The sequence below is a fragment of the Polyergus mexicanus genome, unplaced genomic scaffold (genome assembly GCF_030449975.1).
Source record: "Polyergus mexicanus isolate NDT 795.1 unplaced genomic scaffold, iyPolMexi1.0 SCAF_3, whole genome shotgun sequence".
Lineage (NCBI taxonomy): Eukaryota > Metazoa > Arthropoda > Insecta > Hymenoptera > Formicidae > Polyergus > Polyergus mexicanus.
The window spans coordinates 13,137,361-13,162,884 of record NW_027223323.1 but is presented as its reverse complement, the minus strand read 5'-3'; the positions used below and the strand labels follow the sequence as shown (position 1 = coordinate 13,162,884).

At 33.1% G+C, this 25,524-nt stretch overlaps 1 protein-coding gene across 2 annotated transcripts in view; it reads right to left on the bottom strand.

Annotated features, from left to right (window-relative positions):
* The window catches only part of LOC138932043 (uncharacterized), a 92,860-nt gene that overhangs the window by 6,790 nt on the left and 60,546 nt on the right, over window positions 1-25,524 (bottom strand). For both annotated transcript variants that reach the window (XM_070293515.1, XM_070293516.1), the window contains 4 exons: window positions 6,753-6,919; window positions 6,237-6,310; window positions 6,040-6,138; window positions 486-846 (listed from right to left, as the gene is read on the bottom strand). In XM_070293515.1, coding sequence (XP_070149616.1) covers window positions 486-846; window positions 6,040-6,138; window positions 6,237-6,310; window positions 6,753-6,919 — 701 coding nt within the window. The remainder of the gene's footprint in view (window positions 1-485; window positions 847-6,039; window positions 6,139-6,236; window positions 6,311-6,752; window positions 6,920-25,524) is intronic.

Sequence of the window (25,524 nt, the reverse complement as noted above, 5' to 3'; positions counted from 1 at the left end):
TAATTTAAGCATATTTATATAGTAAGACATTTTTAAATATTATAAAAATTAACATCCAATAAAAAAGTAAATTTATTACGTAATTAGACCAACTATTAAAATAATTTTAACACTTTTCATATCTTTTATGCGTCAATAATAAGTTTTTATATTTTACCTTTCAATTGGTTACATAATTAAATCATTAAAAACCGTGAGTACTTATAAAAATTGAGCAAAATCGTACTAGTATCGTTACATGTCCGGCTATTGGGACGTTTTACCTTATTCAATATTATATTATATTCAACGTAAAAAAAGTGATAGATATTTCAAACATTTTTCAATTTTTTTTTAGTTCTGTTCAATAATTAGTATAAATTAAATTAAACTAATTTAATTGAAAATATTTTGGATAAATTTAATTAAAAAGAAGAAAGATAAAATAATTTCCGACTTTAACACACTTTTTATGCAACACTGTAAATTTTCATACAGATTCTCACCTCGATGTCTCCCTCGGTTCCCGTTAGCATCTGCATTCTTGCAAGCTTCCGCGAGTCGAAGGACTCCCGAAATGTCAAAAGTTTCGTACTGCGTGTGTTCACGCCTGTTCACGGTGCGCTGAGCCATGCGGATCTTGAACTTTCGCCTCTGCTCGTGGAATAACTTGTTCTTCTCGTTTATTCTGTTGTGATTTATTGTCGAATCCTCGGAGGAGCTGGAATTGTAGTCGTGCATCAAGTCGGACCCAATTGGCGACGATGCCGTCGTCAGTTGCATGTCGTCGGGTATAAGGTTTCGCTTAAGCTCCTCATGATCATCGGGATGGACGAAATCGGTCAGAGATTGACCCAGCAATTCGTTCTGCGAAATTCAAACGAGAGTCTCTATGTTCGAAGTTCAAATCAAATTGCCTCCTATCGTTCATATTGACCTTCGTTGTTTGTGCGATCTCATACGTGTATTTACATCAACATTGAATATAGAATCGTACAATAGTCGTTTCTTAGTACTTTACATTATCAAAAATTAATTGTATTATATTTATAAAAAAAAAAGTTGAAAAGCAATTGGGAAAATATGTTATTAGAGGGACTAATATTCTATTCAACTTTTCGTTTCTCTTTTAATTAATTTAGTTCGATTTTATAATCTGATAAATAATACAATACTTTAAAAAAGATCAAACAATGCTAATCTTGACGCTTTTAATATTGTATATTTTCGTGTGTTTTTTTTTCCTCCCTCCCAAAGATACGTTTATGTAATATTAAATGTTCAACATTTATTAATTAACTCTCTCTTTCTCTCGCACATACACACACACACACACACACACTAATACAAGAGAAAAGATACTATTATCGATCTTTATCATAAATTAAAATCTAATCGATATATCTATATTCGATTAATTTTCCACACGCTGGAGGAGCACCCTCATCCCCTGAATAGAAATACTTCAAAGTTTCGTTCGCAAAGTTTCAGGCTCCTTTTGTAAAGGGCCTTATCTATACTTATTGTTAACTAAACCCAACGGGTATCTTTCGCTCAGCGAATCGCGATACGTCAACGACGATGACGACGATAGTGCACCGCGTCGGCGTCGAAGCTCGTTTTCGCGGCAGGCGGTTTCTCCTTGAGAACAATACAGCCTGATTATGAGTTCTCTTCTTAAAAAACAAGAGCAAACCCGCGCTTACAAACAACTTCCATCCCATTTCTACATATCATCCTCCTACTCTTCCATCTTCTCCTCTTCTTCTTCTTCCCTCTCTCTCTCTCTCTCTCTCTCTCTCTTTATTTGTCTTTCTGTCTTTCTTTCTCTATATAGACCACTCGTTCCGGCATCTCTCTTACATGTAGAAGCCGAAAGAGAAAAGGGGAAGAAGAGAAGAACTCGGCCGGCTCCCGAGGGCCGGTTCGTTACGGTAAAGTGGCGAATTATCGTTACGCCTGAATCTGGAACGCCACTGCACGAATGCGATCGATAGCGCGGACATTTATTTATTCTTTTTTTTTTTTACACTTTATCTTCCTCGCAAAAATACAGAGGAAGCTTCAAAGGTGGGCGGGAGGATGAAGAAGCGATAAAGCACGTTGGCAGAACTTTTTTTCTCCTTTCCGCTGCGAAACGTTAATCTCGTGAAGCGCGAACAAGAATTTAAAACGCGCGTTGAAGTCTCCGAGGATTTTCCCCGATCTCTGGGATACGTACGCGCGTCTCTATTTTTAGATACCTAGATTTCAATCAGTTTTATCTTTGTCGCGAAATATGTAATAATCGACGAACGATCATCGTCGTGTCGTGACATTTTTATTCTTCTTGTGTTTCGGGAGCTATATCAGCTTCGAATCGTCGAATACAGTTTCCTAAAAGCGATCTTGGACCCCGCACGCGTAAACACGTGCCACCTTGTGCGTAAACAAAAGAGCGATAACCCTATATCGGCCAGTTGTAACGATGAAAGCACGCACTTTTGACGAAAATATATGTTCGAGAAGATTTTTTACGATCGCTCTCTTGAAAACTCTAGATTATTAGAATTTTAATGATTCTCTTTAATGTCAATATCTAACGTAATTGTCTTGCGTAATTCAATTTAATCCAATAAATGCGTAGATAAATAGCAAATTATAGTAAATCAGGGGATGTGATTCTCATACGCTACAAGTGAATGATAGAAGAATGAAATTTAAATGTTTTTCCAAAATATGCAAAGAACCGTGGGATAAATTTATTAATAAAGAAAGACACATGCAATTTGATAATCATTTCGCAATGAAATGACAATTACATGACCCGAGTTTGATGACATAAGTTCGATAATTTCTCCTTACAAATCTCATCAATAACAATTAATTTAAAAAAATCAAAATATTTTAATACTAACAAAAAAAAAAAAAAAAGAAAATTGAGCCGTTGCAAAAGCACAAAAATATATAATTATTCAATAACATTCATAAATGTAAAATGATTCACAAATGTAAAACTAGACGACGCTGTGATCTATCAAAAAAATCTGATTAATTTGCATTCTCCATTTGTTTTTTATTTTATAATATCTCTCCTAATTGGTATCATATTCAGGTATATATTCTTTAGCCCATGGTCCATCGCCTAATATTCGCAGGGTCGTATTATTTTGAAGACCCTGATAGGTTCTTACGTCATAGGTCACAATCTAAATCCACATTTTCTTCACCGAAAGCCCCAAAATTGTCGGTTATTTTAACCATCATTAGCGCCCACGGTCCTTATATGTTGCAAAAAGATTGTTTCGCTAAGCCTCAAAATTTAGCCGTGAGAATTGAAGAATCTTACGAAATCAAGACCTCGTAAATGAGAGTTCTACACATATATGGTAGACATAGAAGTGGCATTTCATATGTTTACATTCAATTTTTAATATTTCAATTTTTAATTTTTTATAAAAGCGATCGGTGCAAGTCGTACTTATTACAGAGATAATCTTGTGAATATGAAACATCATTAATGACCGACTTGTACATTGTTGATCTTCGTTATTTTCGTGTTTCGATTATTTGCGGATTCCAAACTTGGAATTCGGCCACTAGTTGAATTGATGTTGTTGACTCGGTTCCATGAAAAATATTCGAACGGTGACGATCTCTTTGGACGACTTTCTGATTTATTGCCAAAAATAATGTAAAATACTCTAAAATTCAAAAGGCAAATTTCAATGATACAATCTATTTGTCCCGCAAGAATTATAATTGATGTTTGCTCTTAACGTGTCAATTATAATTCGCAAAAGAAACAAGATTAATTAACCATCTGTAAAATATAAAAATTCACATAAATTATATAAATTTTTGTCTAAATACTTTATCGCGCTATCGTATTTCAAATTTTTGATTCATATTTCGCGGAATTCGCTTGCAACAGTTAAAAACGCTTTGAAATGGAATTTACCTTCAACATCGGAGTTCGAATTTGAAATATAGTATATCTGAACATGTAGGCAGTTTTTAGCTTCCACATTTCCAATTTCAAGGTAACAGCATAAAATGTTTTTTTATACTCTGTTTAAGACTTCTTCGCTCATCTCTCATTTAATCTGCTGTCACGCGGTTCTGCATCCAGATGAAAGATATATTATCTCAGTTTCTTCTACTTGGGCTTTTCAGTGACTCCAAGTGAAATAAAATTATTCCGTCGCTGAAGCGACGTCACGTGCATAATTACGATGTCTCCGATAGTTCGGAAAGGTCGTCACGCCGATTTCGTCAGATGACTATGCTATAGATACAAAGTCAAATACAAAGCGTAGCAAGTAGCAAAGCGAAGATTCTCGTCATGTATCGCAATATCGATCGAACTAATTATTTTCGTACAATACGCGCTTAATATCTGCAGCAGACAATTAACCGGTTCGAATCTATCGCATGATATAAACGGAGACATGCTCATTGTTCCCGCAACGTTCATTACTTGATCCTTAAATTTTCCTCCGATTAATCTCACACGTTCCGTTTTATGTAATTATTTCTGAAACGTTTATTTTTCATTAGGTCCGATAAAATTCATATTTCTCTCGATAGACCAAATTCCACATTTTATGATGGGAAATTATTGCTCATTTCTTTGAAGACGAACGGAACGGAGAAAAATACTAGTATAACAGAATCCATTCAATGATCCATCTAAATTATATCTTTTGATTTTGCAAATAAAATCACGTGCGTATTGATATAATTTATTATTAATAATTAATATTAATAATTTACACAATGATGCCTTATAATGTGCCATTAAACTGTGTAATACATCTTATAGTATATTATTGTTCAAACAAAATTCCTATACATATAATTATGTACATGTATTTAAATATTGTTTATACATACAAAAAAAAACACGCTTTCCGTACTATTTAAATAATGTTGATAAATTTCTTGATATCTTTTAGTTTCGCGTCAATTTAACATATTTTATCTTTTCCGAAAACTCATCGAATCTATTAAGGGTATACTCGTCAGGTTGAATGCGTGAATTTCCGGAAAAAGCTCGCACGTGGAACCGGTGAATAAATTACCACGCGAGATCATCGTACGTTTCATTGGCAGCGGACTGAAATTTTTTCATCGAAAAAGCGCAGGCGAACGGACACGCGATCATTTTTCGCGGATATTGGTGAATATGTACACGTTTTATAGCGAGCGAAAAGGAGCAGAAAGAGAATACAACGCGCGGTTGCCATGGGAGCGTATTTGCGTTGCACCCACACATTTGATCGATAATTCCAGACTCCGCGCATTACAGGGCAAGTCGGTGTTGCAGCTGCCGGCTGCTGCATCCGCGAGAGATCGCGCGATCGCTCTCCTCTGTCCTCACCCTATCTCCCTCCCTCCCGCTCCAACCACCTATTTACCTTATCTCAGCGCCGGCGCGAAAAATATTATACGGTCCTATATTTCAATGGCCGCAATATAAATATAGATATTAAATATAAATAAAAATGTAATTATGTAATTAAGAAAAAGGAGAGATGTGGAAAATTTCACATTTATATGTATGGCGAATAGCTTTCTTACATAATCACTGGACGAGTACTTAAAGCGTTTTACCACGAGCAATGTAGAATATGGGGGAGTTTGATTTTATCATTCATAAAAAAACAAAAAAAAACGAATTAATATGTTGCACTGTCAGGCAAACGAAAAGCTGTGTTATCAGCTCTTTCATTGGTATAATATATTTACATTTTTACCTATCGGTAAGCTATTCTTTATCGAGATATGGAGAATGAACATGAGAGAACTCGGTGATCTGTTGAAGTAAAGATAATTTTGATATATTCGTGATTAATTAGTTTTTTTTTTAATTGCTATATAAATTGGGAACAGAGATAACTATATTATTCGCAATAATGTAAACTGTCAAAGTATAAAGTTTCCGAACAATTAATTTTAATTAAAAGAAAAGAAGAGATAAGAGAAGAGACGGAGTTGACAAAATTATTCAGTTGTATCAATGAGAATATTTGAAAATAATTCGCTGCATATGTATTGTATAATGGGGGAAGAACTCACTTGGACATGGCCGAGGTGATGCTCCACTTGTCGGCTGACGTAGACAATTTTCCCTGTTGCGGTGACTATGAGAAAGAATCCTTCGCTGTCAACTATATGCTATTATGATTTGAAAAATGAATCCACAGTGTCGATCGTCTCGAGATTTGTATTATAGACACTTATATATATACAATATATACGCATTATGTACTTACGTCGACAAAATATTGCTCCAAGTCGAACTCATTGAGCTGCCGGGGAAGAAAATTCGTCGAGCGACGTCCGAATACTGTAAATAATGCATAAAGTATGTGACCGTATAAGTAATGCTTCTTTTCACGCTAATCAGAATCGTGTCAATATATAGACGAGAAATTAATTTAATAACGTATTCTGTAAATTATACAAGCTTCGATTGCATAGACTTATAATTATCTATAATTGTCTATGATTAAATCTGTTTATATTATAAAAAGTATATACAATACGACAAGCAATTTAGCTTCATTTGTTATTTAACTTAATAATAAGAGAACAAGGATTTAGGAATATTAGAATAATGATAATTAATAACAAGCTAAAATATGACGAATTTAATTAGAAGAAAAATTTAGAAATATTAGTATGTTAATAAGAAGAAAATATGTTTATTAATAATAAATTATAATTTTAAAAATATCTTGTAGAAAGTTTTTTTTTTTTTTTTTTTTTTTTTATATAAATCAACTTACTGTATTGTGTTCTCAGGAAGGCAGCAGCTAACCTCAGTATGGATATTTTGTCCATCCTCCTCGAGCTTCCAGCGACAATCGGTACAAGGGCCGCCATCGTCGAGATATTTGTATTGAGATTGTCGCGGCGTTGCTTTTCCGCCATGTTTCGCGACGCACGTGGGTTACTGTAACAAGGAAAAGAAATGATGAGTGAAATTTAGCAGCAATGAGTTATTAACATATAAAACGTAAAATATAAATCTGTTTATTTATAAAAAATAATTTATAAAAAAGCATTTTTGTATATATTTTCGTCAGTAATGTAAGCGATATACGCCCGTCTTAATAAATTAAGTTATAACAAATTTTAATGCAATCTTATATATTAATAATGTGCGCGTAACACATATATATCCATCTCGAATATAAATTTCCATAAATTAAAATGCAAAATCTTTATTTTATATACAAATTAGTATATTAATTATCATACGATATTGCAACTGATTTTTAATCGTATTCCGATCAAAAAAAAAAAAATGTCATTTACATGTAAGATATATAATTTTTGATGTAATAGTCTAGCAAAATTCAATTATATAATATAGTTATAATATAATAACTGTTAAAATTATTATTATATTAAAGCTAAATATATCCCTCTTGTTTTATTTATTATAAATAATACATATTCGCCTGATAACAGCTTGTTTTAACATAAGAACAAAGAAATACGGTTTCGTGCTTATAATGATGAATATAAAATGGGCTGAAGAATCAGCCTAATTATTGACACGTGAATTTTTGGTTCAATAATCTCTCCACTCCCCTGACAAACGTCTCAATTTACGTACGAATATATCATATCTCACGCAGAGACACGTAGTTTCTTTATTATCTCGTATAGCTTTCCGCAGTTATATAGTCAACTGATACACTGTAACATGACTATGGACAAAAATAAGTCCATAGCACAGTCATGCTGATACCTAATATACGAGTGTATATACGTGTGCAACAAACAGTCACGCGTGTGTCTTACATGCGCATGTATATTTATGGCACTGATACTTTCGAAGATTTGGATGCTCGTACATTTGAATACACACATATTGTATACCTACGCTATATATAAGTCATACATTTACATATTCTAAAATATATGTATACATATATACATACATATATTATATATGTATATCCGTGAATTATGAGACACCCTGTATATATATATATATATACATAAGTATATTTATTCAAAGATAGAGAATATTAAATATTAAAATAATTTAACAAAAAATTCGCAAAAGAAATAGAGTCTATTTTGAAAATCTCAGTTTTATATACACGCACACTTTTAACGACAAACAATTATACTTTTTGCATGTGCGGTTTGTTTACGAGTCCTTGTACTTGCGCAGATTGTAACAACGTTCTAGTTTTATCGATCATAACTTTTACGCCTGAAGTCGACGATATATTTGTCATAATATTACAAAAACGAGAGACATCGGCCATTTCGCGAGATAGAATTTTATAGAAATCACTTTGAGATGGCTTCGTTCTCGCTAAAATGATAAATGGTAAGCATAAAGCGTGAAGTAGAATCGAATTATGCCAATTAACATGGGATGTTGACTCGCTATACCGCATTACAGAGATATTAGAAAGTTAAAGTGTCCTCGGAGAGACGTGATATTGATGCCTTGGATATAAAAATTTTCACAAAAATAATTTCAATCGCGTGTGTATACAAAAATTCGAGTATTAAGATATTTATAAATTTTATTCTGTATTTATATAAATTTATTGTCCGTTTAATAATATTTAGAATATAATAACAACTTTAATATATAATAAATTTAATGCATGGTAATTTTAATTAAGTAAAAATTAATACAAAATTGGAGCTAAAAACTGTCTCTTAAATTTAATTTGGAACATCGTTCGTATATATTGTTATAAATGTTATAATAGATACTTCACATTGTACAGTAATATATTTCTTTCAATAAGAGCAATAGTAATTTGTTCGTCTGTTATTTCTATACGTGTTTTTAATCGAAACACGATTAAAAAAAAACAAAAATTTGGCTAATTTCATATATTTCGTTTCCACTCTCGAGTAGTACTAGAACAATACAGACGCGCGCTTTTATTTACGGATATCTTCCAATTTTTTAACTTTTCTTTCCACAACTTTAACTTTTTCTTTCACAAGCTATCGAACTGTCAAAATTCGCGTGATTTGACAGATGCAAATAACACGAGTGAAGCAAGTCGCAGCGCGCATGCGAGACTGCTAATCAGCATTATATAAAAAAGGCTTTGATATATTTGAGTTCAAGATTTCACGCCTTTTTTAGAAAGGGATAATATAAATACAAAGTTAACGATCATATAGAAATATTTCTTCTCGATTACGTTAAAATATGTTTGCAGCAGATTCTTAATATCCAGTTCGGTTATAAATGTTTTGCAAGATGACGATAATATAAGTGTGCATGTATGGGATGAGTCTTCGTGATCATCATCGGCCTTGAGGCAGGCATTTCCAGTATTTAAATGTGTCACCAGAGAATTTGGTCGACGAGAGCAAAAATGAGAGGGCAAATGAGTACAATCATTTTAAAGTAATCTTATATGAACACGCTATATCTATTTAAAAAAATTATAATTAATATAGTACAATTATATTTATGAATTAGTTTACGAATTCAGCATAATTAATATTCTTGACATAGATCAATTTACAAAAAAATTGAAAAAATTTATATATTTTTCGACGCAAAAATATGTAAAATTTAAAAAAAATTGCAAAATCTCATATATTACAGAGTATCTTACAACATCACATATATAAATTAGGAAAGCTCATCATTTGTCACAAATCACGGCTTTCTAAAATTTAATATTCAATATTTTTAATTTGCGTTAAAATTCCACGAGATTTTAAATTAAATGGCGAATAAAATATTTCTCTCACTGTCCGTGTCTCAAAAATTTAATTTCCCAAAATGGCTTATATAAAACAACTTAATGTCCTCCATCTCTTTCTTTTTTCTTGAAATATTCGATAAAAAGAAATTATCAAACATTATAAATTTCACGAGAAATGACACATATACTGTCGAATAATTAAGTTTCGAGACTCGCTTCGTATTTTCGTTTGATCCGTTTGTGCTTTATTTTAGGTGGGTTACTCACAATTCAATATTCAACACGTGGTGCAAGTTTTAAATTATTTTTACGTTCAATAGTTAAGGAGATTGCAGATTCAATAGTTAATAAGATGCAGTCGTGCGAAATTATGTTACAAAATTTTTCTTTAAAAATCGGTGTAATGGAAGGAACGCTTGTGACAACGCGCCAACATTAAATTCTGCATTAAATTAGAGAAGTCGCCAATAGAAACGTAACAAATGATTGAACAAGGCTACGGAGAATCAGCTATGCGTAAGTACGTTACGAAGAAATAAATGACATAAAAAAAAAAAAAAAGAATGTTTCAAATTTTGAAAAGGCTTGCTTCAGAGGATTATCAGAGCTGCTTTGAGCAAACGTTGACGGAAACGTTGAACTAATTGTAAATGTGTCGAGTTAGGTAGTGATTATATTGAAACTTTTTAATTGTCTAAGGTTTGTACGATTGAAAATAAACTTTTTTATATGAAAGTCTCGAAACTTAATTATTCCACATATGTATATCAACTCATTGCTAACTTGATATCTCTACAACAAATTGAGATAGATTCAATTAGAGTAATAATAATAATTATTATTATTATTGGGACTATTTTAATTAAAATTCTCATTATTATTATTATTATTCAAAAGCATTGTGTATTAATAAAATATTTCGCTATAATTTTAATTTTTTATATGTTATTTGTGTATCTTTTATATAAATATATAAGATATATATATATATATAAGAAAAAGATGTCGGTAACAAATTACCAGAGAGATCAATAACTTGTTCGAATTATTCAAACTATTAATTTTCCATTGGTAGATCGACATTGTGATGGATTGCTGCAACTTTAATACAAATACTTTATCAACGTATATGGTGACATTGTAAGATTACGTAATCGAACATTTAAGAAACAACGCGCATGACGCGTTTCTTTTTCCTTGCCAATTAACATACTGTGTAGATATACGATATACAATGTATACTTAGATACCGCAGATATTATACATGTTATATTTAGTGTCTTGCTAATTATTGCCAAGTCAACGCATTCATCAATGATAATTTACATCCATCAAATTCGATATAATTTTCTACTATAATTCGTAGAAACGTAAGTGCATTTATCGTGAAGAGATTATCTGGCTTATTGAAGAAAATATATGATTTACACGTTGCATCTCTTACAAACGCGTGGAAGTTTCTGACGACCTGTTGCTCGATGCACGCATAAAATAAGCAGATACATAATTACAGCACCTTGACAAAATGTTCATTTATGATTCTAATCCTTTTGTTCGTTTTCGAATCACTTATATAATGAATCAGAGTTGTAACAACCTGACCCTCCAATAAACCTCTTAGTTACGAACAAACCATAAAAAAAAAAAAAGCTATAAATAATTTTGTACGTAACTGTGTAAAGTTATGTCGCGTATATTTCGCACGATGCAGATGCACGAATTAGACAGTTAAAGCTTCCAAATCGTATTAATCGATCGCTTTTTTTTTTTTGGCACCGTGAGCCTCGCGTTAATATTAATGAGTGTTTTTGTTATGAATAGAAATATCATTGAGATTACAATGTGTTGTTTGAAAAGCATCGGGCGCATTACCGGGTGGATGCCATGCAGGATTCTTGGACACAAGTCAGGTTAAAGATCAAGGCTAGCGGCGTGATTTACGATCCGCACGTGCGAGATTTGCGTCCCTCTTAAAAATTGTGGCCGATAATTTATTGAAATCTTGATCGATTCCGATAAATTATTCCGCATCGTTTGCGTAAATCGAATCAATCGATTTAAAGCATATTAAATTAATTCGTCATCCGAGATATTTATCTCGCGCGAGACACGCTTCTCTCGCGACACATCAGCGGCAATAAACAATCGGCGCCTTTGGTACGATGTCTGGTATCCGCTGCGTATCTGGCCGAGAGCCTATCTGGCGAGTATCTCCGAGTATCTCGTGACGATAGAACACAACCTGCGCTATATAATACAAATAAAACATGTGCCGATCTATCACAAAAACATTAATCCGCGAAGATAAAAAAATCGGTGAATTTAAAAATACGCTCGTTGATTATCGCTGCAATTATAGAAGAGACACGTAAGAGAGTTAAATTAATTTTAGCACCTAAACTCTGACAACGATTGCAGTTACATCGTGAATATTAATTAATTTTTGAAAATTGAAATTGTGCATAATGAAATAATATTATAAAAATGGAAAATCTAAATATATTTCGTTGATTGTCCCTGTTATAAATGAAGAGAAGTAGCTAATGAAGAGAGAGTACCCCATATAGTTAATTGGATCTACGTGTGAATATTTGACTTTTGACATTTAATAAATTACCATTTTCAATATTAACAATGATAATATTTTGTTTATATTTGGTTTGATTATCTGTAGTATTAATAGCTTTGTTCGTAGTAAGAATAATCACAAAGTGAATAATAAATAATAAAAGGAAGATAACGCAGCAAAAGATCGTTTATCGACTCGAGTAAAAATTAATATTTCGTATCTTCATTGTAGTTATTAAGAATACTATTGCCGAAATCAGCATACGGAGATTACATGACACTTTTTTTTTTTTTACACCATGTCACGATCATTTTGAGTAATTATTCTAGCGGTGGCCTTGGATCGTTTGTTATCGCGCCGATAACGGCGGTTAAGACTTCGCTTTGATGTTCATACAGTCGCTGTTGGGACGGTATAGCGACCTCAAGAGGCTTGGCAAAAACAGGATAAGAGACAGAGATAATTAAACCAATTCGACCAATACAACCTTGTCCTAAGCGCGTAGTGGCACCGCGTTTTTCAATCGTGTTATCGCGTCGAGCAAATAACAATTCTATCGCGTCTCCCATATGAGCGCTTAAAGTGACTTTTCTTTCTTCTTTCAAGACTTACGATTGATACTCTACATGATTACGTAAAAGAGTTAAAATATTATGCGAAAATTGACAGTAAAATAAAATATATAAAATAAAAGATTACATATAATTATAAATGTATATAATCATAAATAATTTTTCTTTGAACAAAGATAAATTGCTAGAGGCATTTTGATAAATTCGATCGAAAGTTGATATCGACAAAATTATTGTCTTAATACCGATAATACGGAAAAATATTATAGTAAATCTGATAATAAGTTTTCTCGCGAGCGATTCCCTGAAGTGAATGTTAGCTGTCAAATGCACATTTCACACAATGTCGTAATAATGTAATAATGTAAATCGCGAGATATGACAGGAGAGATATATTATATATCTCGCTCGTGTCGTTACTGCGCGACAGGCAATAAATAATTAAGCTCGTCGCGAAACAATGGCATAAAAATTCAATGACGCCACTGCATAGACACGATAACGGACGAAGCAATAGTAATTTTACCGCAATTCTTTTTACGCAGTATTATATACAATATTTTTGCGAGATTGCAGGCGAATGCTTAAACGATAAATCGATTGTTTCGATTCAATCCTCGTGAAAAGCGGCAAGATCGCAGTCGCGAAAGCTACTTTCGTCGATTATAATCATCAGAGATCTAATTAAGCGCATCGCGAACGCCACGTTACGTTTTATTTTTCATTACACAAAAAAAAGACATACGCGTAATTTATTCGACCGTATCCAAATCTTTTCAGACGATGACGTAACCGCTTGCTGATCTTTACGCCGTTCAAAAGCTAATTCATTGACGGTCAGATAATATTCGTCAATAAATAACTCTTTATCTCATCGAAAAACGTCGGAAGAGTCTCAAAAATAAAGGCAGATCGTTTGCATCAATAAACTGTGCATGCCTACTAATGTCTACGTAACTTTATTCCACGTCCATCCCTCGCACACCTTGTTACCTCGATTTGTGCCTCATGTGCAAATGCCTCTTTTTCACGTAATACAGTTCAATAATAATATTTTCACATAACAAGATTTTTATATTGCCACCTCCTATTATTATCCGAATCGGTTAATCGTGCTATTAATTTCATTATAAATATACCGTAATTAATAGAGTTATTGTTTTCGATAATATATTTGAAAACGATTGCGTATAATTTCTTCGAATCCTCATCTTTTGTTGTTAAGAGGATCGTTGAAAGAGTTAATTGTTAATAAAATAAAATAAAGCAAAACAGAAAAAATAAGAGCAAAAAATGATGGTCGGTTCTAGATCCGGAGAGTTCTACGTAACAGAAATCGGGATCGGGAACGCCTAATGTTGCAGCCAGATACGTCCGTAGATGCAGCTGAAAGGTCTAGCTGTGACGTCAGCTTGCGCACGCGCACGAAGATTCCCACATGGGAAAAAATCCCACAGTGATGCAGCGCATCACTGGTGCTGCTACGCTTGCCGGACTGTCTTATATACCGACGGCCGACCCCCCCCCCCCCCCCACTCGCACGATACGGCACGTGGTGGGATGGTCCCTACGGTGGGGGGCCACGGGTGTGGGAGCTTAGAGTCGCCTATGGCGCCGAGCCTCAGAATGCGCGCGGTGGATCGGCCTGCGAGGCCGTTAGTAACGGTATCGTTACAATATAATTTTGCGATGGACATTAAATACACCATATAGAATATATGCGTGGAAAATTTAATATCCATCGCGAGAGCTGCTGATATTATTCCGCACTGTTGCTGATAAGACAATTAAGGCAGAAGTCATTAATTTGGATTGGACTTAATTTGGGAGTCTCTATTCACGATAAATTACGTCCAGATGGTTCTTATAAAGACACTCTTATACAACGCGCTTCAAACGTAACTGTTTCTTTTCCGCGTTACATCATCTATGTGCTATCCTCATACTTATATAGCATCCACACGATACAGACAAAGCCAGTCAAAAGATTTAAAGAGATAACCAAATGTTCATTAGAGGCATTCGTTAAAAAAGTATAGATCTGGATTCTTTATCAGAGACAATTAACTCTTGGAAAATACCATAATGAATTTGTATTCCTTTTTAAATATACCATTGTTAAGAATGGTCGAGAAAAAGTTCTTTTTCAATTATAATGAAATCCGAAGATGTGAATTGTCTGTAAAAGGAACTTAGATATTTTTTTTTTTTTTTCTTTCTTTCTTTGTGTAACTGGAGAGAAGATTCTTTTCAACAGAGCAGACAGATATATACATACATACTTATAATGAATAACAACTTATCTCTCTCATTTCGCAGTGTAAACTTTCGATCCGCGAACAAAAAAAAAAAAAAAAAAAAAAAAAAAAAAAAAAAAAAAAAAAAAAAAGATTGATTCGATATTAAAAATTAATAAAAGAATACTTCTTCGAGAAAAATTAGTGAAATTAGTAACGGAAAGATTGGTAGATAGATTAATTTAAATCGATTTCTTGGATGAGTCTTATAAAAGTAGCGAGAAGAGAAACATAAAATCATTTTGCATATTGTATTAGCAGATTTGATTTGATCTGCAAGAAGTCTCAAACGATGACATGTAACGGCATATACCATACATATTTTTACAGAATATATGTATAGATAAATTTTTCAAGATTACGAGAGAAAAATGTTCTGTTTCCATTAGGATATATACAGTACAGCGAATTTCAAAATAGTAAGAGAATTTATATAATGCGATTTTCACACGGAATTAAATGAACTTCAGTATTCACTTTACTCTGATTCGTTAACTCCTTTGACAAACAAATCACATCCGAAAGCTATTAGTATTATAAAGGGATAAAGAGATAAAGAGAGAGAAAAAGATTTATAATATTATATATGAAAATTCTGATATTGTTGGCAAAAGCGAATACAATAGAGGTCTTCACGCGCGTGCGTGTATTCTTTATTCGCTTATTTCGTATACTCGTGACTCGGCATTCACAATTATTTTTAACGATCTGACAAAATTTGCTTGATTCACAAAAGCGTTACTAATAATAATAACAGACACACAAAGAGAAAATCAATTTTTGATACTTTTATCTTAACAATAGTTCCAAGAATTCTAATTGTAATTTTTATCTCACAAAATATACAGTGAAATAAAAACTACAAAAATTCCCGCAAGTAGGAAAATTTTATCACATCGCTCTCGATAAATACGCATATTATTAAGTATTCATATTTCCATTTTCATTTATATTTATTTCATTCCCGACAAACTCATCATTAAATTGTATAATTAATTTCTCATGATATATAAATTGACAAATTTTTCAATTCGATTAAAAAAAAAAAAAGCCATCCGATATCAATTATTAACCGAGCTGCATATAATATTTATTCATTAATAATAATATAGTAATAAGTACAGTATGAAAAACATATAGTAATAAATAAACATACGTAAGTAGTAATAAATTATTTAAATGTTTTTAAACCAAATAATCAGAAACAAATTTGATTTTGTTCGTTTAGCAAGTCATAACTCTCTTCTCATCAATCTCCGCAGCTTCTTATCTTCTCCGCGATATATCTTGTTTGTACTATAGACGTACATGTCAATACATCTCGGAGATTGTCTGTAAATAAGCTAAGCTAGTAAACAGAAATTTTTGTTGACGCCCGGTCCATGACGAACCCCATTCTCATACATCTAGTTTTTTTCTTTGTATCCCACATGCATAAGTACGCACACTCGCATACACGTAAGAACGTACGAGAATGTGTCCTGGAATTATAAGTTGGATAGGTCGTGGTAAAACGTGACAAAAGCAACATACCGATGGACGTTCACTCACGCAGATGAAATTTTTCGTTCTTCGTAAAAGTTGATGCAAAATAAACTTCGTTATAATTTGTCGAATAAAAGATTAAAATTAAAAGTACACACAGCTTCGAAAAGATGTAATCAGATTTCTTAAAAGTTAAAGATCGAAGGAATATATTAAATAAAGTTGTATTTGAACTTATAGACAAATAATGTATACGCGATGTATCCTACATAGATTCGAAATATATTTCCCGGCTAATATTTCGATTATTAAACATTTCAATATACAAAAAAAGAAAAATCATTTCCAATATCGTTATCCGAACATTTTATTGCCTTTTTTTCGAAGGTTTATAAAAGTTCTCTTTCCATGAGTAAATATAGTGTAAAAGTACAATAGTTTGAGGTGTCTTAAGATATAATGCAACAACGGAAGCACGATGAAAATGATAGATTTTCGGAGGAAACGCAATAATTAGCGCGCATATAATAGTTCATTAATTCTGTCAAAGCACCCGGCACTCTTCCTACGCTAATCATAAGTCGTAAGCTTGGAAACGCAATACTCGCACAAAGCGAGTATTCAAGTGCACACTCACATCGTGGGCGGACTTATTAATTCAGGAAACGAAGTACGTAACTTTTGAAATTTAACGACCATGGATTCATGGTCACGGATTGATTAACATACTTCGTACTTTATAGTTCAATCAAGATAACAACAGCATGTAAAAAAATCTTCAAAAATATACTGCCCATTTAAAAGAAATGAGAGGATGATATCTTTCTTAAGAATTCTTTCTATAATTCATATAAAATTATAATTTTTTTAAATTTGTAATGATATGAAAAATTCGAATAATGATATAAAAAAATCTCACGTCGATTAAACGTGACGCTGCATAAAAACTTTGACGCGTTAATCTGCTTTGATTTATTGACTGGAATTATTTGTTTAAACTACATATATTAAGAATTATAAAATTATATTAAAAATTAATGTACACATATATATTTCTGCGAAATATATATTCATCTTATTATAAATAATTTAAAAATTCAAAATTTACGGTATAGTTTTCATAATATATATTTTACATATTTCTATTATATTTCAATTATTCATTATTTCTACACATAAATAATTATAATGACACACATGTTGAATGTGAATTCTGCAATATATATATTGCAGAATTATATATATCTATACTGGGTGGCCCATTTTAATCCATCCAGTCGAATATCTCAAAAACCAAGTCCGGAAGAGAAAAATGTTTCAGACAAAAGTTGTTTGGTTTCGAGGGGGCCATAAGATGGTACCATTGGTTTGACCTTGGAAAATCATTTGAAGGTCATGTCAAGGTCAACTTTAAAATCTTAAATAGAAACCTCCATTTTTTATTTAGTATTCTTGTAGCTGACATCGAGGGCTTTCCAAAACACTATAATAAAGTATTTGTTTATCAAGTACTTTTTGAGTTATTTTATATTTTAATCTGACATATTTTGATATAAAAAATTAAATATTTCGTAAAATATTCAGTTTTCGATAATTTTACCGTAATACTTCTATGTACAGAATAATAAGACAAATTAATTAGTGCTAAAAAAAACAAATAATTGTTTAAAAAAATACATTGTAAATAATTTTCTTAAAAACAATTTTTTTTTTATACTAATTGATTTGTCTCATTATTCTGTACATAGAAGTATTACGGTAAGATTATCGAAAACTAAATATTTTACGAGATATTTAATTTTTTATATCAAAATATGTCAGATTAAAATATAAAATAACTCAAAAAGTACATAATAAAAAAATACTTTATTATAGTGTTTTGGAAAGCTCTCGATGTCAGCTACAAGAATACTAAATAAAAAATGGGGGTTTCCGTTTAAGATTTTAAAGTTGACCTTCACATGACCTTCAAATGTTTTTCCAAGGTCAAATCATTGTCACCATCTTACGGCCCCCTTGAAGCCACACAACTCTTGTTTGAAACATTTTTCTCTTCCGGGCTTGGTTTTTGAGATATTCGACTGGATGTATTAAAATGGGCCACCCAGTATATATATAAAAATTTCTCTTTAAAATATTATGTAAAGAGCTACATAGAATTCTTTAAATTATTGATATCAATTAATGTTCGATTAAAAAGGTTTAAATTTCCTTTAAAATGAATCATCATTCTTATTGAGAGTTGTTTTTATAAAATATCAAGTATCCTTTCAGAAGAAGATATTATTCGCATTTTTCCCTCTGCTATTTATTCATGGAATAAAATAAGAGCGTTGTCGTCGCTCTTTCCTTAGATCAAAGTATCTTGCTCGACTTAAGTTACTCTCAACGGTGCTTCGCACTTTTAATTGGCTCGTTTTAACTGCTACAATCGGTTACGTGTTATATATCCGAGTGTGGCCAATATCGCAATTAAAATTCGAAAAAACGCGAGCTCGCTCCCCAACTTCATAATTGAATTAAAAATATCTATCATTTGGCAAAATAACAAACGATTCTTTACAATCACGATAAGCTTTTGCTTTGCGCTGGTATAATTTTCGGTACACTCTCTCACATGCATGCCGAAATCTTTTCCCTTATCCAAGAGGTTCATTCCTGGAACGGACGATATCCATAGGACCGTACCGACCCTATACGACCCTTGTATCCGACACGCCGCGCCCTCTTCTCTCCCATCGTTCAACCTCCAAGGACACGAGACTTTCGACCAGTTATGGAGAAGGGGTTTCGGTGGCATGGCTTTGCGAATGGGACAGGACCGCGGCGAGGAGTCCGCGTTCCTGCGGAGATCGATACGGGTTTGCTACCCTCCCACAACGGCCCCGGTCGGCTGACATACGCATTCAAGGTCGCTTTCGATGAAACGAAATTGTACGAAGCAGCAGGCGCGCTCAATCTGACGATTATTGTTGATTGCGCATATTCATTATCTTTCGTGACGGGGGGAATTATATTTAGAAAGCATTTTTAGATTTTTTTTTATTCTCTTGTAAGAATAATATATCTCTGGCTGATTGGTAAGAATGACACTGAGTTGACTCGCATCATATCAAAATTTTGATAAGTTTTGATAAATAATGAACGATCTCGCGTATTATTTCTCTCAATTGCTTTCCAGATGCAATTAATAATTACACTGAGTAATAATAAAAGCGCATTGAACGAGAAAAATTTCATATTACACTTCGTATTGTTAATTTTTTTTCTTTTTTCTTATTAATTTCCTATCATTAATATATTAATGAATGTATGTTCTCCGATTTATTAATATCTATCATTGTACTCTTTAATTCTCTACATAATTCGTTTATCTTGGCAAGAGCATTATCGCGCAGGAGTAAGATAACACTGTGATTCATTATTTCTTTTATCGTTACGTATATTATATTTTGGGGGAACGACGCTACTGTCATATAATTTACAAAACAAAACATCATTAGCGTTATTTCATTTGGAATATACACAGTGACGTATCTTATTCTTATATCAAATTAGACACATACATTTGTAAATATAAATATCAACGATGTAAACGCGGATCGATGTAACGCGTTAATTTACTTTTTAATTACAATTTTCATGAAAGTTTAATTTGATCGTATATATTAATATATAAATTATTTAATCAATACGCTTCTATAATGAAAAGCAATCCTCACTATTCGTGATTTGATTAAACGTTTCAAATAAAAGATCTTATATTTTTTTCAATAACAAATTACTTATTAAAAATTTTTAATATAAAGAATTACATATGACATTTATGAAAATAGTCATTGAGATATCATTCTACATGTACCATATATATAATAAATAATTGAAATTTGACGAATTATTTATTATTTACTATATGTATATAATAGATTCTCGGTTATAATGAACAGATTTTCAAATTCAAGCATTTGAATAATTTCTTTCAATGCGAAGCAAGCTGGAAGATTCGTTGTTCCGTGAAGCACGGATTGTGTTTGGGCACCGCTATTGCGAAATTCGGGCGGTGTCGAGGCATTTGCGTGTAGTAGTAGCGTGTAGTAGTTGTGTCGTTCTCTCCCTCTCCCCTCCCCCCGCTCTCTCTCTCTTTCTCTTTTTCCTTCTTTCTCTTTCTGCCTCTCTCTCTTGCGCCCATCAGCAGCACGACACAGCGGGATCGCGTCCTGCCTCACTACAAGCCCGCGTAAGTAAGCCTTTCAAATTCAGAGAGCCCCGGTCAACAGCCCCGAGTCCTCTCCTCCCTTTGCCACCCGTACAACCCTGAGGCTATATCGTTGTTCCCCCGTACTCTCCCCGTACCCCCGTCAATGCCACGTTTCCATTATTGCGTTCCGTTGCCCCTCTTCTTCTTCGCATCGACGCGAAACCATGAATCCCTTCCGCCCGCGTATCTCCACCGCACTCTTCCATCCTCACAATCCTTGCCACCCCCCTCCCCCCCCCGCTCTCTCCTCTTCTTTATTCACGGCCGTATCCGTAAATCTGCGCTCCGCTCACCGCTCTATCCTGACACGCTCCTCCATCTCGTGGACTACCTCACTTTTTCTCTCTTTCTTCCGCCCTTTCGCAACCACCAGCTTCTTGTTCCAACTCTCGTCAAGCGTTGACGCTTTTCTGTATATGTCGGTTTCTTCCCCCCCCCTCTTTCTCTCTCTCTCTCTCTCTGCTCTCCCCGCTCTAACGCTGGTTCCTTTCGATGTATTTTATCGACCCATCCGGGTCGGACGACGAAAGGACTTTCGTTTTCGTCCGTCACCGAAACACTCATTCAGTTAGGTTCGGGTCCGGGTGGGGTTCGCTAAACTCACCATATTGACAGAATGGCGTGAGTTTGGGATCGCAGCCGCCATTTTTAATCGAGGACATTGCGCATCGCAATGTCTTCGGCATTATCTTATGAAAATCGATTGAAGAGAGGTGTCCCCTTTACTGTATATGATTTACTGTAAATATACGGCTTCATTATGTTTGATTAACATTCCATATCATGTCGGAGTATTACACGAGTAAAAATAAGAGGGAATAAATTTTATAGTCTTATAAGAATAGAAATGACGAGACAATTAATATAGATTTCAAATATCAAGAAATAATATAAACTAAGTAAGTACATAAATATTTTAAAAGATCTACATATTTTTTAGATACGGAAATATATCAATTATTTCTTCAATTGTGTATATAATAGAGTAAATATTTCTTTGACATTCATCGTTTCAAATTACTTAATTTAATCATTGATTCCTCATTGATTGATATTTCTAGATAAAAAATAGAAGACAAAAAGTTTCTATTTTGTGTTATGTTAATTAAAATTTTTAAGTATTTTTAATATCAATATTTTTTTTATTCGTCAACGAGTACTACAAATTTTTGTAGTAATTTTTGTAAATAAAGTATATATCTTGATTTGCACAAGCAATATACAGGGTGTCCCCAATTTAAATGGCAAAACTTCAGGAGCATGTAGGTGACCGAAAAGCTAAGACGGAAAGAATCCTTTAGAAGTTTGCTCGCTTTTGCTCCATTTTGGAGAAAATCACGAAAAAAGGGACGAAACAAATTTTCGTGTTTTTACTTATTTATTTACATTTTATTTATGTTGTCATCTATTTAATGAAGATATTGTTGCCCTCTTGCAGCGATGCAAGCATTACATCTAGCACTGACCTCATTAATTGCAACTAGACATTGTTCTAGTGATATTTGGTGCACTGCATCTATGATTCGGTCTCTTAATTGCTCTCTTGAATTGATTAGCACCGTAAAGGATAACATCAAGTGTTTACATATGTAAGGAACCTTGAAGCAGAAAGTTGCTTCAATTCGGTGCCAATCGACTCAAGAGAGCAACTGACAATGAGAGATTGAATTTTTGCGATTTTCTCTAAAATGGAGCAAAAACGAGCAAACCTCTAAAGGAATTGTTGCCTTGGTTTTTCGATCCCCTACACGCTCTTGAAGTTTTGCCATTTAAATTGGGGACATCCTGTATATTACTCATCTACAGTTATACACATATTACACCGCAATTGTTGGATGAATCCGTTGATATTCCAGACAGCCATAGATCGGGATAAATTACGTATCAATCGAACGTAGCAATGATGAATGTTGTGTACACACCATATGTGTGTATGTAAACTAGTATCAATTTTACTAGTAAACTAATTAAATCATACAACCTATTTAGAGTCCATCATTTTGGCACATTTACATCTAGCCAATACTTATGTTTTCCATCAAGCAATCGTGATGTATTTTGCATATAACTATTAAATTGTACATGTTCGCGCGATATTAATCCGAAATATAGCTTAAGTGGCGGCAGAGTAACCAAAAAGATATTGTAATTCGCAGGATGTAACGCGGTTTTTATCGATCCGAGAGCTTCGGCAGGAGCAGAGAGAGAGAGAGAGAGGGACTCGCGTGAGTTCCGAGCGCTCGATATTTCGGTCCACGGATTATTCGAGAGAAGCCTGCTTCTCCCTCTCTCTCCCTCATTCTCTATCCTGCCGTTTCTCACACCCATCGCGACCCATCCTCCGACTGGATTCGCCCTTTGTGTTTCAAACCACCACCGACCATCGACCATGACCATCCTTGCGCCGGTATATGTTGAGGGAAGCGGTTGTCAGCCGGTTCACGTGTGTATAGTCGCGCGGGTTGAAAAACAGCGAGTTAAGGATTTTTAGATTATGCAAGCTATAAATTTGACACGATGGGAGATAATACGGTAAAAAAAAAAAAAAAAAAAAAAAATGACTATAATACATAACTCAAATTCTGTCTCATGAAATTTTCTTTTTTCCCCGTTCTACTTATCGCGCGACGATTTATACACGAGAACAGATAGCATGGCTAATCATCTTAACAATATTTCTCCTCCGTATTTTTCATATTTTGATCAGGGGAGAGGGATAAGGAGAGAGGAATAAGAGCAGACAGAGAAAGAGAAACTTGGGAAATTCGCATCGAACAACTAAAGTCCATTTTACCATATGTATTGCTTCGTCGCGATTTATTTTCTACGTCTCTTTTTATATTCTAGCTGACCGTGACCGTTGATTGTCGAAAGCTACCAGAAAGAGAAGTATTAGAAATATCTCTCACACGCGAGTGTTATGTAATATTTTCGCTAAGACCTAACATCTTGTACCGTGGAGAAATTAAATTCTTAATTTATTAAATTAAATATTTTCGTCCTTTGAGAATTTCAATGTACGATAATATACATCGTATAAATGCGCGTAAACAACATTATCTCAATATTGATCTCCCATCGCGGTTATATGACAGTTACATACATTTTTATACTCAAATATAAAGCTATGCACAATGTTGCACGAGAGATCGATGATGCCACCACCTTTTTCAATGTGTCAAAATTAAGGCGCTACTTTTTATTGAGAAAAGAATAAAATATTTTTTACAATATTAAAATATTACCGATACAATTACAATATATACATATGGTATGTATTGCATCTATTTTTATTATAATAAATCCTGTTGGACACACTCTAACTACCCTACCTCCCCCTCCTTCCCCCAGTAAGAATTTCATATTTTTCCGTTGAATCTCTGAACCAAATTCAACCATGACCATTCCCTCGGAAAGATGCGTAAGGGGTGGTAAAAGGGGATAACCTTCGCACTGTAGCCGCGGAAAATTGGAAGGAGTGATGGTTGAAAGAAAAACGAAGTTTACGAAAGATCGTAAAATCCGTAATTCCATTATGCCACTCCCGTATATTGGTAGAGCTCACGGTTTCTCGAAAGGAGTGTGTTTCACGATGGCGTTTTCGCGCAATAAGTTGCCCCAAGAGAGACATATATTTGTAATGAGATCTTATACTTTATGTAATTTAGCATAGTGAAGTCGGCGAGTCATTTAACATCGACTATTCAAACCTTTTGAAAACCCTCGGGATGTAAAAGTTTCAGGATTTTCAAATAACGAGAAACTTGTTTCTCGAGTTTTATTCAAAATAATTTTTTTAATGAAGATTTTTTTTTCCCCCCCCATAGAGTCGCTTATCAAGATATTTAACGTTTATTACTAACAAAAAAAAAAAAAAATACAGAAGACTCCTATTATCATTAAAGAATACCTTAACGAGATCTTTCTGTAATGCTATTCTATGTTCGCGATTAAAATTTATCATTTCTTTAATTATTAAAAAGTTCTCATTTAAAAACTAATTTATATTAATTTAGTTTATGCAATATCATATTATTCTCGATGCAAAATGAAATATGAAATTCCATCAATTTACTACTATAATTATCATAACATATATATTTTAAAAATTAAATATAAAAATACACAATTCAATCTTATCATATCATAGAGCATCAAATCAATTTGCAATTGATTGTGTCTGAGCAAATATTTGCAGAAAAATTATGCTCAAATATTACATGGATATTTTTATTGAAAATTATCGACTTTTCAAAGCGATTAAGAAATTTATGTTTCTAAAAAATTCCTTTAAATTCTCAATTCTGCAGACTGTGATATTTGACATTATTTATTGCTTATCAAATATTTCGATACAATCTCATTACTTAATATATCTCTTAAACAACTTAATTACATTGAGAATATAATTATATATTACGGATTAATAGCTTTTTCAAAGCATCCAATATTTACAAGCTAGATATTAATGGTAATAAAAGTCTGCTGAGAGTTCATTATCTCTTTTAAGGCTAACAATTGCTGATGACTGAATAATAGAATCGTGACGTAAAGTTGGATTTAGTAAAATTTAAAATTGCGAAAATAGATTTCTGTTTCAAAGAAAAAAAATTTCTCATAATGACAATCTTTTCTATCCCTAAGGTTTAAACGCCGCATTAAAAGGATC